The 16,091-nt window shown below is 47.1% G+C and overlaps 3 protein-coding genes across 3 annotated transcripts; all 3 read right to left on the reverse strand.

Annotated features, from left to right (window-relative positions):
- Nucleotides 1-66: 66 nt before the first annotated feature.
- Nucleotides 67-2,864, reverse strand: TREMEDRAFT_72182 (uncharacterized protein; the record flags this gene model as incomplete). Its single annotated transcript, XM_007006586.1, has 6 exons — nucleotides 67-195; nucleotides 244-311; nucleotides 469-546; nucleotides 641-715; nucleotides 1,009-1,069; nucleotides 2,860-2,864. The coding sequence occupies 6 exons, from the start codon at nucleotides 2,862-2,864 to the stop codon at nucleotides 114-116; spliced, it is 369 nt and encodes a 122-aa protein (XP_007006648.1). The 3' UTR covers nucleotides 67-113.
- A 1,786-nt stretch (nucleotides 2,865-4,650) lies between these two features.
- TREMEDRAFT_64377 (uncharacterized protein) lies at nucleotides 4,651-5,820 on the reverse strand (the record flags this gene model as incomplete). Its single annotated transcript, XM_007006538.1, has 1 exon — nucleotides 4,651-5,820. The coding sequence occupies one exon, from the start codon at nucleotides 5,818-5,820 to the stop codon at nucleotides 4,651-4,653; it is 1,170 nt and encodes a 389-aa protein (XP_007006600.1).
- A 3,039-nt stretch (nucleotides 5,821-8,859) lies between these two features.
- On the reverse strand, nucleotides 8,860-9,932 carry TREMEDRAFT_64378 (uncharacterized protein; the record flags this gene model as incomplete). Its single annotated transcript, XM_007006539.1, has 3 exons — nucleotides 8,860-9,312; nucleotides 9,352-9,850; nucleotides 9,907-9,932. The coding sequence occupies 3 exons, from the start codon at nucleotides 9,930-9,932 to the stop codon at nucleotides 8,860-8,862; spliced, it is 978 nt and encodes a 325-aa protein (XP_007006601.1).
- Nucleotides 9,933-16,091: the final 6,159 nt, after the last annotated feature.

The following is a 16,091-nucleotide window of genomic DNA, read 5'->3' on the forward strand; positions in this document are numbered from 1 at the left end:
TCCGGTACACGCTCACACCGCCTATACAAAGACGGTTGTCCAGTGATGGTGTCGGCCACGTAGCGACGAATGTATTGAGTATATGCATACAGAATAAAACGAGATCCCCTCTCCTATCCAATCTTATCAGAAACGTCTCGTTCCGAAAACATACTCCGAGGTATTGAAGATTTCACACGTTCGTCTTTGATCATCCTATTCGTCAATCTGGGGAGATTAGATCAAGATGGAATGTAAACTGACCTAGCGTCAACACGAGCATCTTCCCCTTCTACACCTATCATAGCTTGAGGTTCTTTCGCCTCGACGACCTGGTTGATTAGCCATGGTCCAAAGATATACGTGTAGCGACACTCATACATGGTAGATGATTTGATGGTCCGAGTCTTTGACAGACAGGGTGGGTGGGTGGGAGGGAGGGCGAGTCAAAGGTGGTAGATAGAACGAGCCAGAGAGAATGAAACTCACATAGTGATTATCACAATGAGGGCAATATTCATCTGCCTCTTCATAATGGGTCATATCTTTCCGGAAAGCCTTTTTACACTGTGGGTCAGAACATACGAGTATAGGAGAGAGGATAGGATCGATTGAGGAGAGGAAATAGCTCGGGATGAACTGAAAGACTTTGATAACCCGCCTTTTTACATATAAAAGCCATCTCTATCGTCTTTGCCAACGGATGATCTTGCGTTTCGGCGTGACATTCGGGGCACTGGGGGTGAGCGGGCTTCACATATTGATAGAGAACAACTCTTTATTCAGCGAGTCTGGTGTGGGAATGAAGACGGGTAGGAATCATGATTTTTCTTGTAACGTTGAGGAATGAGATTGGCCCCTTCCCATCTCCATCCCGAAGGCAGAGGGGAACCAAGAACGGTGATGGGACCGATGAGATGTGGATCCCTAGGGATAGCACTTGAGAATACCACGACATGGGTAGAAGCGAGCGAGTAGAGAGGAATGATGAGAGATGACCAAATGAATAAGAAAGAAATCATAGCTCACGTCGAAAAACTTTTTGCAGCAAGGTGCCCGGATGGAGACTTGAGCGTTGAGAATATGCTTGCTGGTGGTCAGCTTGGCTTATGTATCTTTACCAGTCACCTGAGCTGAATGATCATAGACACGGTGAGACGCAGGCGACAGTTGTTGGTGGAAGAAGTTCCGACTGTATCGGGAAGGAGGGGAGCGGGAGAAGGGGGAAGGAGGGGAGGAAGGGAAAGAAGTGTCCCACCACATTGTCTTTCCCGAACAAGCCAGTGCACCAAAGAGATCCTACCTACCTACCTCCTCTCCCTCTACAACGTATATAACGTATACCGGCACTGGCGGGTGTTCGTCGGTGGTTCGATGTATATGGTGTTTAGGGGTAGATAGTGTATAGAGAACGAGTTGTTCCCTCCACTAACCGCGTCCCCCCTCCCTGACACCTCTTTCACCTCTCCGCCCCCCTTCCACATTGTCATCCTCACTTTTCGACATGGAACGAACCCACTCCGTAAGACCATATTTCGACTCTTCTCCAAGGGCATTGCAACCTGAACACGATGAACACGATGAGAACGATGCTCAGATCGATCCGACATTGGACGATGTTGATCTTACTCCGGAACTGACACATTCCCTCCAACCTCAACTTCTCCCCCACCTCGATCCCACGAATCCCGTGTCTCTAGAAGATAACTCAGTATCTCTCACATCAGATGTAGGGCACACTCTTGAGGCTACGATCGTGGAGACGAGTGGAGAAAAAGATGCCGATGAGATGAAAGATTGGACACAAGATCAACTTAAAGCAGAGGTTTTACGTCTCCGACAACAAGTATCGAGCTCGAAACATCAGTCAGCTTCTAAGTCTAAGAAGAAAGAAGGGAAGAAGCAGAGTGGAAAGAGGTCGAAGAGTAGGGCAGGAAAGGAGAGGGATTTGGAGACTGGAAAAAGGGTGGAGAAAAGTAGGAAAACAGAGTTAGGTAAGGCTGTTAGGTCTAAGGTGGGTGGTCCTCAGCCCTCACTGATTCCTCTACCATCTATCACGAACTATCGGATTAGTGGACAATCCCCTGTTGCGGATAAGCGTCGAAAACATGACTGCAACATAGCGTGGTAGAGCGGGTCATTTACTCCGAAAGAGATCGGACTCAGTGGCGTACATACGAGCAGAGAATTTGATCTCAAGTACAGAAGAAATGAGAGATAACCCGGGAGACTTCAAAACTGTCATTTGTGTAGAGTAATGAGAAATGCTGATAGAAAGATACGTTCACTCTTGGGTATAGGACCTACAGATCCTCTACCGCCTTATTCGGCGGACGGATCTTTAGTACCTAATTGGTATGCTGGGGCGAATGATCCCGTTAATGTGGTGGTATGTTCTATCACCTTCTCTCCATCCTTCCTTCTACTCCATTTCTCTTCATATTTCAGTCCTGATCGGCTACCGGGACTCTCTCTTGGTATTGAGATGCGTTATGTGAAACTATATCTAAACATGCGGGACTCATTCAAAACATTTCCACGCCGTTATGAATTTCTCGACATCTCTATAGGAGAACATATCTTCCATATTGTTCTACCGTCGCGCAAGTAGAGGACATGTGTCTTTCTGGATTCAACATCTCTTTCATATTGATTGACTGGCGCACGGAGAAAGCTGTCTCTTTCTACTTAGCCGTCTCTTTGATGTCGAATTACTGTTGCGCACGTAGAAGAGATAGACGTATTTCATTCTATATCCGCAGCTAACTCGGGAACCGTATATTGCAATCGCAAAAAGAGGTTCATTGAAGACGCGAGTCAGTGGGAATGACACTGACGAATAGTTCGAAGATCGTGTTACTAGTGAAGTACTTGAAGAGCTTCATGGCGGTATTTGGCCAAGAGTGCCAAATGAAGATATGACCCAACAGGTCGTTCAAGTACGTCTTTTGTCTTCATGTCGTAACCACATTGCGTCTGTGTATACGCAACCCCTTCTGAACAATCTCCCACTTTCCCATGATAATGCGACTTTCAGGGGGTTCTTTTGTACCAAGTCGATCATGATGAACAGTCCGATGGGCGAATGATACTCCGAGTGAGAATCCAGTATGATCAGGCATCATGCTCTGTAACAAATGCTGACATGACAGGTTGTGACACGTACAGCTTTGTTCAACCTTTCGAAGCGATATTTAGCAGAGAACGACCAAGAGCATCAAGCTAGGAAGGAAAAGTACGCAAAGACACGTCGACGATGGGCCAGAAAAGATCTCGTGAGTCATATATCCTGCTTCTCCTCCTCCATATATTTAATCTCACTCATGCTGTCGTCCATCAATAGCTCCATCCTTTTTCACATGACTTCCACGAAGCCAGAGGATCTCTGCACCAAAATTCGCTACCTCGATGCCATCCACCCAGTATCGAGCACTTCTGGAGCAATGAGAAGAAAAATTGGGTGACAAACCGCATTGAGACAGTATAACTTGCTGACTGTCAGAAACAAAAACGTCGATCAAAAAGTTCAATTGACCCCACTTGCTCGGAAATCGTACCGCCCTCCGCATTACACATGGACTACATGTCCTCTGAGTATTCTTCCGCGGGAGAAGACTCTGAACCTACGTCTTCCACCTATCCGTCGGAAATCAGGCAAATGGGAGAAGGGAGCTCCAACGGTTCGATGATAAAACGAGAGGTCAGGGCGGGGAAATGGAGGGATGAGTTGTTGATCGCTGCTCAAGAGACTGGGTCCAAAGCCGGTTGGGCGGAAGGACAAGGGGAGAAGGTGTTGGAAGTCAGAACTCCTATTTGGCGCAGTGAGCAGGTGGGCTGTTCATGTTTCCCCTCATCCTCCTCGGTCTTTCATGTCTTTCACTCTTGTCTTTGGCTTACGCCACCCAATTCTTCCAGTTCATCATCCCAACTGCCCCTCTCGGTACGATAGTTGTCAGGACAAGACAGCCAAGCGTCTCAGGGGCAAATCCATACGAGGATATCTGATGTATGTAGAAAACGAGATTTGTGCTCATATCCAGCTAAACAATCTCTACGCACGGTTAGACATAATTTCCTCCCAACAAGCGACCGCACGAACTCAATCCAACACCCTTCTCACTCGTCCAGGCCACGTAGCCCCATCGCACAGACGGTTCGTCCTTCCATCCAATGTGAGACGTAAGGGTAAGATGCCTCGACAAGTCGGAGAAGCTTGGATGTGGGCTTCGGGACAAACAGGTGTTTGGCCGGATGGTAGAGAAGTGGAAATGATCGGAGAGAGTTCAACTATCGGGGAGAATATCGTGCGAATTGAGGAGAATGAAGATGAGGGAATAGGGAGGAAAGATACGAGTGAAGGAGGTATAAGGGGAGAGGAAGATGAGGGGAGAATAGAAGTTGATGATGATATGGATTGGGAGGGTGATACCGGGAGGTTGATCATGACTATCAAAGGCATGCCCGTGGCGTGAGGATGAAATTTCAAGAGGCCAACAACAACACATCACTTTGTATGCATCACTCTCACTTCATGCATCTCTCTCGTGTCTCATACTGAACAAGGATACGCACGGGATGGATCCGGACGTATGGGCATAAGGGGATATTGAACCGTTGCCACGGTACATTACCACTGTCTGATGTCATTACTATTTGTTGAGAGTACTAATGTCAATCAATGGGCAAACTCTGAACGTGGTTGAGGGTATCGGTATACGGTGCTTCAGGTCCTGGGCTGGGCTTCACTATCTTGTAGATCTCTTCCCATGGATTTCGGTTGAGCGTTGCTGGTACTTCCATGGTTGCCGTTGCCGTTGCCGTTGGCTCCTCCTCCTCCTCTGTCTCATCCGCTCCTTCTGATCCATTGCCTTCGCCCGATTCACTCACTGAGTCTACTTCTTCTCCTCCCGCTTCTTCTCCGTCACTCCCTTTCTTGGTTGCACTGGATTCCTCAGTCTTGCTCAATCCGCACAAAGTGTCCCAGTCAGTTGGGGTCATCTTCTTGAAATCCGGACCAGGAATAGGGGGTAAACTGTCACTCCAGCGGTGAGTGTCGGGGTGAACTATGCGTGGGTATTTACTCTCAGAGCGTCCCCCAAATAAAGGAGCCAGCCTTGATCTATAGTAGATTATGCCACTAGCAGTAAGGATCACTGAACGTTTCTTGCTCTCCCTCACCAGGAGGCCGAGATTCATCGATGGTACTTCCTCCTTTTCAGGCGCGATGATTGAAGCCCGGAGAAGACTCTTGTCATTTGGATCCTCATGATGTTTGGACTTTGCACTTGCTGTTTCAACCGTCACCTGGGATTTGGTTTTGTAATGTATAGTCTTGCCTCGTCCTGCACTTAAAGTCAATGGAAAGTGGGGTATCCCACCCACACTTAGACTGATGTTATATTTCTCTTTGACATCCTCAACAGAGGCAGTACCGGTATACTTTTCAGGGTAAGTCTTTATGATCATTGGTAAGTTGGGGGTTTCAGCTTCTCCCTCCCCTTCATTTTCAAATTGCATCTTCAGACTTATCCCTTTTACTTTCATTTTCTTTGCACCATACACCCTGATCCCAAGGACATAAAGTGTCACATGAGTAGAAGATGGCCCATCCCCATATGTACCATGAGTCACTCCAAGTATGCTGACCCGTACAAAACCTCTTGTGCTCTCAGTCAAATGCAAAACGTTGTCTGACCAATTTCCCATCTCCAAAGGATTCTGTGTGGTCCGGATTCCCTCACCTTGCAGTTCAAATGCGGCGATTTCACTCCAGTTATACTGATATTCATCATCCACTTTGAGCTCCTTAGCCGGTTTACGCCTCTGCCTGTCGCGAAACATTCCAAATGTGAGCTCTCTTGCCCTAGGTGGGTCTTTAAAATCTAGACAGAGAAACTCCTAAGGATCCCAGGGTATCTCCGTTTCATCATCTGAGCACTCTTCATCACTGGAATCCTCTGTGGAGTTGATTTCAAACTTCTCTTCTGGCTCTTCTGAGGTTATTGGAGGGTCAGGCATATAAAAAACAGACTGTCCCTGTCCATATCTCATTGTGTCAGCAATGACAACTACACCTCGGGTAGGTCATAAGGGAGAACGACCCGAACTGATACACTCACGAGGATGTTCCTTCCATTTGGTGTGTGAGGGAAAGACTTGATAATATGTTTGATGAGGTTGGGGAGAGGAATAGAGGTCTTTATATCCTATAACCCACCTCTCTGAAAGACAAGAAGGCGCACAGCCTAGTCAGGGGGGCGCCACACGTATGAACGGATGGTGTGAGGTTTACTCGAACACCTCCAATGTGAACGATCGATGACGTCTATATTGAACGTCGGTCATCGGGCTTGAATTTCGACGTCCGCAGTACCAGAAAGAAGGCGGGAAACACTTCAGACTGGCCTGAGGTCATGAGAAGAATAGTGGGATACAGCTTTGAGGGTAGTTTCAGCGCCTCCATACTTCGAGGCATGGGAAGGAAAGGGGTGGACTGAACGAAACTCAAGTTATAGTGTATGATGGCTCGATGATACCCTTTACACAATCATTTCCTCACGATTGTTTCATTCTTCTCAACCTACAGGAAGACTCTTGGCTGCTTACATGGCGCACAACACTGTTTGGTGTTGGCAATGTTGATCATGAAGTGTGGTTCATCTCTATGACCTGAGAGGAAGACCTTGTCATGGTCCAAGCTATCCCGTGGGGTGAAAATGCTGATCCGTGCGCGACATTGCACTCCCCACAGCCTCCCTCAGCACCTCTTCACCTTTGTCTATCTTGCACTTTATGAAGATCTCCCCATCCAGATGCTCAAGACTACTAGCAGCTACCAACCGCGTACAGAGTCTTGTTTCTGAGTTTATAAATAGTTTGTGAGACATGATTGATCAGGGTCAAGAAAAACCTCTTTAATGTTGAAAGTCAATTGTAGAGAAAGAGAATGTGTTCTGTCAAAATATCTACCTATTCTCTATACTTGGAATCTATCCCGCTCAGCCGTCTGCTTAGTGATATAGTGAGAAGCAGATGACTTGTCTATCCAAGAAGCTTACAAGCTGTATACAGCATCACATAGGGCAGCCTTTTCCAAGAACGTAAGAGTGAAGACAAGGTGCATATCAATACGCTAGGCGTGCCTTGAACCTTCTGCAAAGCTGGCAACTTCTTGGCAAAATTACTGGGATGCTCCTGTTGTACAAGATTTTATGGACTACCCAATTGAGAATACCTACCCTTGGGGTTGAGATGAGGTCTTATACCATGGAGGACACACTCAAGCCTCCTCCACCACTGGGTGAAAGACATGGTGCATGAGTACAATAAGGACTTCCTTTCAAAAAGAATCCTCATGTATCATTGTTTTGACCATTGGCCTGTCCAAGAAGGTGGACACACAACTGGCTTACTGGCTCACATAAGTGTCTGTTGTGAGAGCACAACTAAGGAGTGCAGTGTAAGTAACTAGGCTTACTTTATTGCCTTTAAGAGGCAATGTACAGCGGGCAATGGCTGCCGCATGCCTATTTGACAGGCATGCAATGGTGGTGTGTTAGGCGTGTGATGCAACAAGTCAGCCATTGAGCACACTTTTCAAGTCCTCAATCTGTTCAACCCCACCAAAACCTTCCATGAATTGTCCGCTGTAGGTGATAAGACATAATTGACAGCTGCATGAATATCTAAACCTGCTACGGATGACTGACTAGGTGCAACCAAATTGCTTGAAGGTGAAACCTCAGTCACCACTCAAGGTGATACACAAATCATGTGTTGTTGTATTAAGGGTTAAGATATTGAGGGTCATGAAATGGGTAGCCAAGGTGGATTTTTAAGGTTTAAGAACATAATATCATTCCCTACTACAGATTTACAGTAGCACGCTGCAGATCTAGGTCTTTGTGTAGAGAGAATGTGTGATCTCTCCTTGCATCATGTATAAATATGCAAGTTTGTTCTTCCACTGGTATGTGGGGAGTATTGGTGAATCTTTCATACTGTACGTGTGTGTGGAATCACCCGGAGTAATGTTATAACGACTAAGCGTAGTCCGTGCGACTTGAAACGCAATGTGACACTTCAAATTCTCGGAATGTCATCGATTCTAGCAACACATTCACAAGACTTTTGGGTGGCATTGATCTCTGGCACAAAGACTGTTGACCGCTCAAGTTGTCACTAGTATCAGGGTAGAGGATTGTTCATATCTATTGTGATTAGTGACTTGTGCCAAGCAGTAAACGCAAAAGTCACAAAAGTCTTGGTGTTTTGTCAAAAGGTTGTTGGGTGCCCAAATGGAATGTTTCAAAGTATGGGTACTGTGTTGAATAGTGTAGTGTCTTACGGGAAGATTGTTTCATTTGATAAGCAGGGATGATTGTCAATGAATAGCAAGTTTTCAGAGCAAGGACTATGAAGATGGAGCAGGTACGCACGGAGCGTGATCAATAACTCTGTCGAGGGGATGAGCTGTCAGGAACTGAGTACCCCATATAAAGAGACTCGACATCTAGCAGATGTCGAGTATTGGACCTTTTAGCGAGGACGTTATGATGCAGGTCCTTGACTTCATACATGACATGGGCGATTGAAACAAAGCGTTTGTTTGGGTCAGGGTGATCAGAGTGTCCGTGAACAATCTGAGCTCATGTCACAGGTCCAAGCATCAGAAACATGTTCAGTATAGTGTACTCATCTCATTCATTCCCTCCTCCATCTATCATGCACACAAACTGAGGGCAAGTTTGGCAAGGTTCACGGAAAGCAAGGTGGTGGAGAAGGGACTCTAGGTGATAGCTACAATACCAATCTATAGCAGCACATCACTTGGGTAGCACAACATATCCTTTAGGGGCTAGTGCATGTACTGAACCCAGTTCAAGTCGAGTCAGTATTACCGGCGGTGGCGATATTAATCGCATATTGGTAACTTGCATTTGCGTGCGCCATGAGACAATTGTTGGCCAGCTGGTCCAGTTCAGCCTGAGTCATCTGCCCCACATCTTTGTCAGGCCGCTTGAAACCAGCCGGTAATTCGTCACCCGCTGAACAAATAAGGGGAGTCATGACTGTCTTCTTTTCCATAAGCTGTTCTTTCAACTTCTGGAGAAAAGGTGCCTTTATTGCCGTTTTGCTGGTGACATGTATCTCAAACAAGTCATCGTCTGGGTTGGAAGGCTCTTCAGTTTGGACAATGAAAAGGTGACAACTGAGACCGATGCCTTGAGTACTGATCTTACTACAAGAGGCTGTTCCGTAAACTACAGTCCGGACAGAGAGATCAGTCTCGTTGTCGGCTCGGTGAGCCATGGTGCTTATAGTCACCGCTGGCTGGAAGGTGTCAAACGTCCTCTCAATGGAGCTACTGACATTGAGATTGAAAAAGGGGGGGGGCGAGATGCCAGCGCTGGCTGATAATTTGATAGAATTGCTTGTTTTTTCAGAGGTTCCTTCAAAAAGTACTGGAGCAACTCTAGTGACATGTGGTTTCAGAGGCCTGCGGCTGTTACGTGACTCCTTGATATGTACTTCCAATTCCATCCTGGCAACCATGGCACCATGAAAAGCCTGCATTTGGCTGATGATTATCACAGCTGTCTCTGTGGAGGAGATTGTCAAGGTATACGACGTTTTGGAGCCTATGCTCAGATGCGTTTTACTCTCTTGCACAGTTGAACGAGGCAATTCTTCTATATATTTGTCAGTGAGTGCATACCCCCAATCATCTGCGGCTATCTCGAGGGAGTCCTTCTGATCATCATCATCATGACTTCCAGTGGAATCCTGAGGCCATGCGGCTGGTAACTCCGTTTGTACTCGATTGTCATCCGGAAAGTCCTGCCCTTCAGAGACAGGTGATTGAGACTTGCTAGCAAAGTCAGAATGTGATACTTCTTTGTTAGTCCACAAAGGGGAACAACTCACTTGTCAAAAGTCTTGGATTCACTCATAGTGTGCTATTTGTTTGTTTGGATGGGAGGAGGAGGAAGAGGAGGAAGAGGAGGAAAGAAAAAGATATTTGTAGTCAGAGAACAAGCTGAACGTACTGGCAACAGTGGCATTTGAAGGCATGTATCAATGGAAGTGATGGAGGCCCAGACCATGATTCATCGTGTCGTCATGATGGTCCGGTCGCGTCGGGAGGGCGACTTGCCTCTTCTGGCTGCCTTGACCAAACCTCGCGGGATCAGGAAGGCGGTGCGAGACAAAGTAGGGAGAGGCGTTGTCGCGAGTAGGAGATAGGGGGGGAAGGCCGTCGAAGGTGAGGTTGGAGCGGAGGCCGTCACGATCGGCGAAGAGGGAGAGTAGACGGAACGAGGAAGAACTAGCAAGAATCACTAGTGGGTGTCAATTCTCCATGACGAACGGACGGAACGAGATGCATGTAAATTACACCCCTCGCACGGGTTCTTCCCATGGACATCGGACTTGTGTTATGTAGGTGGCGCACGGAAGACATGTATACGCGACTGTCAGAGTCACCACTTTTCTCCTGGCACTTATCACCTTCACATATGACTCCAGACCATTAAGAAGCTCTCAGACTTCAGAAAATATCCCTCAAAGGTATCTGTCACAACCGGTACTTATAGCGAGATCAGCTATCACTAGCAGAGTTGATATTGAGCCTTTTAGGACGGTTCATGATCGCGGGCTCGCCACCTGGTCATGACAGTATCCCAAAGAGATATTCTTGAAAGATATCAAAGACACTATTCTGTTATGATCTGGGAGTTCAGATCCTAACATCCATATCCAAGCAGATCTTCTTTACGCCATAACCACATGTAATACCCGCAAAGTGTACGCTTCTCAACAATGTCAGGATCACGCGGTACCACGGGTACCTTACCATGTAGTCGTACTCTTTTTCCATTCCCGTCCCCGTCTCCATTGCCGCATCCGGGCTTACTCCGTTTGCTACTACACCTGGTACCATTTCTTCGACACCTCTACCCTTTTTTACATCTCCGTCTCAATAACTATCATCGCTCTTCCTCTCCTATTCTACCTCGACTTCATTCCAAACTACGCATGCTCTTATCGGTATCACTCCGCTCTCTTTTTAGTATATAGACGTAGTCTTTTCTCAGCAATGTCTTGTCGAATGTATTTTGTGTGTTCCTAGTTAAATCATTTGACATACATCTCATCGATTTTACAGATCTCTTCGATACACTACATCACTAGGTTTGTTCCCTACAAGGCCTCATTGTCACAGCTCATCGACGCAGACTATCCCGACGTCTGGTCCTTACATAAAATACATTCGACCTTACTTGTACCGAACAAGACCTAGGTGATTACCAACAACACGTTATCGGTTGTTAGCAATGTCCCTTCCTGATTCACCCACCTTTGATTGCACATCTGTCGCCAATCTTCGTGATTTTCGACATGATTGTCGCACTTTCCAAGCTGAACTCCAAGAGATGCGTCAGCATCACCAAGAACAAAATCAAGTCATTATTCAGCTTCAAGCAGAACTTGCCGCTCTTCGAACAGGGCCGCAAGCGGGGAATCATCCTGTAGAAGGACAAGGGACTCTTGAGAACCTGGGACAAGAACCTACAGTGCACGGGTTCTCTCCCAACGTGGCGGTAATGGGTACAAACGAACCCGATCCGCATTCCAATCACTCCTCACCAAATTCCAACCACACGTTGTTGAATTTGAATGACACGTTGCCAGCTGTCAATCAGCAATGTCCAATTCATGCTCAACCAATTCCAATTCCGACAAACACACATCGGGGCCACTCACACCTCAGAACTGTTCGAAGTGTACGACGAGTACAATTACGATGATAGTAAGAATTGCATCGAAGACTACGGATGGTATCGTATCTATAAACAGTTTCGAGTCGAAGTTGCGTGGCATTACTTATCAACACTCCCCCTAATGACACTAACTCCAATAGACAAACTAACATGTTCTAAACCAACTAATGAGATCGTATCGTAAACCAATGGGATCCGTATCGCAGACCTGGACGTACGGGATGAAAAGGCATGAATCACGAGCAAACCAGGAAATCTCGTGTGCACAGTACGAAGTGTTCGGTACGACGCTCTACGTGTCGTACGATTCGAGAGATGTCGATTTCGAACCGTATGGATCGTGATCCGAATCGACAAGATGAGTGTGGGAGGTGAGGAGAGATACAGAGTGCGATATCGAACCGTGTACGAGTCGAACTCGAAGACAGTTCTTTTCGTGTGGTTCTCTTGGTAGGATCTTCGTAAGGAAATCCGAGTCTTGCAATTCGGATCGTACGTATTCGAGTTTCAATTCACCATTGTATATCTTCTCACGGATGTAATGATGTCGTACGTCTATATGCTTCGATCGAGCATGCGTACCAGGATTGTGTGCGAGTCGTATCGCACTTTGATTATCGCAATTAAGTCGTGTTGTAACTTGCTTGAAACCGAGTTCAGTCAATAGACTTCGTATCCATACGGCTTCACGAGCAGCTTCTGCGGTTGCGATATACTCCGCATCCATTGTAGACTGCGCAATCGTAGCTTGTCTTCGAGATTGCCATTGAATCGAGCTATTACAAAACTTGAATAGATAGCCAGTCGTAGACTTTCGTGTTTCCGTACAGCCAGCGAAATCCGCATCGACCCATCCTTCCAGTTGATACGGTTCTCCCCCAAGCTTGAGAACGTAGTCTTTCGTATGTACGAGATACGACATTACGCGCTTCGCAAGTGCGAGATGCGTTTCGGTTGGCTTGGCTGAGAATCGAGCGAGATATCGTGTCGCAAAGCATACATCAGGCCGTGTCGAACTTGCGATCCACATTAATGATCCAATGATCTTGAGATATGGAGTCGTAGCTTGGAGCGGTGTCGAAGTGGTGTAGAGATCCTCTACATGTTGTGGGAGGGGAGTACCGTAGGCTCGAACCGCAACCGAGTTCTCCGCAGCTGCACGTTCGATGTACGCTGGTTGCGATAGGTGAATCGTACGGTTCGTATGATCACGAACTACCTTGAGCCCTAGTATCTGCTTCATCTCCCCCATTTCTGTCATTGTCCACTTTGACTTGAGGAATCGCATGAGTCGTACAATCACATCTCGAGTTCGAGCTGCGATTACGAGGTCGTCCACATATGCGAGTACGATAATAGGACCATCTGAACCTTTAGATGCCTTGTAGTACATTCCCCAATCTGATTCGAGTCGTACGAATCCGTATGTTGCAAGCGCATTACCGAGTTCGATCCACCAAACTCGTGCAGACTGCTTGAGACCGTACAGTGACTTGTACAATCGTAAGGTATTACACCCAGGAGCTCGAGCCATACCTTCTGGGTATCTCATATAGATTTCTTCTTCAAGTACACCATTGAGATAAGCTCCTTCGACATCTGCTTGATGTGTTACGAGATTGTACGATGCAGCAATCGTAAGTACGATTCGTAGACTGACCATACAACTTACGGGTGCGTACGTCTCTTCGTAATCTATACCAGGTTGTTGCGAAAATCCCTTCGCTACGAGTCGAGCTTTGTACTTGAGGATCTTCCCATCTGCATCCTTCTTTATTGCAAAGACCCATCTTGAATCAATAGCTTTACGACCTTGCGGAAGAGTAGTCTCCTTCCATGTATCCTTCGACTTGATATTGTCGAGTTCGCGAGTCATTGCGATCTTCCAATCCGTACTCCGCGGACTACGAAGAGCTTCTCCAGCAGTCTGCGGTACGACATCACTTCCTTCGATTGCGAGTATCATTGCAACTTCACTGGCTAGACCATAGTGCGAAGCTTGAACAGGGAACCAGGTTACTGCAGAGAGTGTACCTTGTACGTTCATACGATCTCTAATTCGTTCGCTCGTACGAGTGGGTTGCGGTACGACCCGTGCGATTGGTGCAGGCTGTTGAACCGTAGGAGTAGTTGTAGGTTCTTCAGCAGGTGTATCTTCTGCAGTTGTAGCAGGCGATTCCGCAGGGATCGTATTCGAAGGATTCTCTACGACTGGAGTAGATTCGTGTACGGAATCGTGTACAGAATCGTGTACGGACACAGGTGATTGAGATCGTACTGGTGTCGTAGGGACAGGTGCAGGGAGTGGACCAGGAAGGGGATCAGGAAGTGTTGTAGGAGTGACTGTAGTTGTATTTGTATTTGGTACGACCGGTACGGGAACACGATCTTGTACTGTGACCGAAGGTCGAATGTATTCCTGTGCACTTCGCACATCACGACTAACCACGATCGAGCCATTCGATTCGTATCGTACGATCCAACCACTCATACCTTCCTCTTGTCCTAAGACTCTTGCTAGTTCTCCTTTGTGGAAGTCAAGCTGTGACTTACCACGGACTTCGATCGGTATCTGTACGTATACAAGTTCACCAAACATGAAAGCTTTCTCTAAGCCTGGCTTGCGACCTGTGAGTGCGAACCACGAATTCGTACCGTCCGCACTCGTACTTGTCTTCATCATCATTACGGATGCATATCGTACAGCGTAATCCCAGTACGAATGATCGAGGGAAGCCGAAGATAGCATCGAACTAGCCATCTCTTTGAGAGTACGATTGAAGCGTTCAGCTACACCATTGAGTTCAGGTGTGTAGCGTGGAGAGATCTGGTGTATGATACCTTTCTCTGCATACCATTGTCGAGCTTGCGATCCTGCGTATTCGGTACCTCCATCCGTACGAAGGAATCGTACGGTTCCACCGAGTTGTCGTTCGATCTTTGCGACAAACTCCTTAAGGTAGAATACGACATGCTGTCGGTTCGGTGCGGTCACTACTCGATTGACCTTCGAGTAGTCATCGTACATCGTAATGATGTATGTCTCACCTTGCGCCGAAGGTCGTAGGGGTCCAGAGATATCCGAATGTACGATTTCGCAATTACGAGTTCCATGCGGACTGACATCCTTCTTTGGAAGTCGAGTATTCTTCTGTTCTTGACAAACCGCGCAGCTATCCGTACGCCACGAGTCTGCCTTCAACTCATCCGCACTGTATCGTAGCTCCCCCGCTTGTGCGAGCTCGATAATACGGTTACGACCTATATGACCAAGTCGATTGTGTTCGGTTTGTAGTGGTCCAATACGAGTTGTCGAACTGATCGTACCCGTAGTCTTGGGTACAAGCTCCCCCAGTTGTACATATGGGAGGACACTGTGTTCTCGTATCGTAACAATCTCCTTTCCTTTACGAAGTTCGCCCTTTACGAAGTCTACGTCCCACCCACGAGCTTTGAGAGTACCTGCGGATAGGATGTTCTGTCGTGCGACGTTCGTAAGGTATACGTCCGCGATCCGTACGGTTTGACCAGAGGGGAGTCGTAGTAGAATGTCTCCCTTTTCATATACATGAACCTTGGTCGTAGTATCCGCAAGACCGAACGTGATAGCCGTGTCGAGTCGTACGATGTTCGAGAGAATCGTACGATCAGGTGTGAGATGGTGGGTAGCTCCACTGTCAAGGAGGAATTCGGGTACGAGCTTCGAGCCTACGTACTGTACGGTTGGCTCGGTAAGACTGATAGCAGCAGCCCAGAATGGATCAATCGTAGGGTTCGAAGAGCCTTCGTTTGTCGTAGTCGTAGTCGATTGTGTTGTATTGACTTGTGGCTTCGACCCCTTCGATTTTCCCTTCGATCCCTTCGATCCCTTCGATTTCCCTTTCTGCTCATCCCTAATCCTCTTCCTACATTCCTTTTTAAGATGTCCCTTCTTATGACAATAGTGACACTCTGCTGTCTTAACCCAATCCGCATTCGTACGAGGAGGATCCGCAGTCGTATTGTTGATCTGACCAGGGATTGTAGGAGGGATGAATCGTGCGCGATCTGCGAATTCAACTTGATACAAGCGTCGAAGCTCAGCCCATGTCTTCGAACTCGTAGGGAGATTAACATAGAGGGATCGCATGACTTTGAAGTCGCTTCGAGGGAGCGTATCGAGGAACCAGAGCGCACGAGTATCAGCTGAGAAATTGCATCCTGACTCCTCAGCTTCCAGCCAGAGTAGATTGAATCTCTGTAGGTGTTGAGTCATCTCCGTATCCGTAGGGTTCGACTTCAGTACGAGCATTCGTAGTTTGCGTTCGACATACGTACGATGTTTGGGTG

Source organism: Tremella mesenterica (genome assembly GCF_000271645.1).
Source record: "Tremella mesenterica DSM 1558 unplaced genomic scaffold TREMEscaffold_10, whole genome shotgun sequence".
NCBI classification, from domain to species: domain Eukaryota; kingdom Fungi; phylum Basidiomycota; class Tremellomycetes; order Tremellales; family Tremellaceae; genus Tremella; species Tremella mesenterica.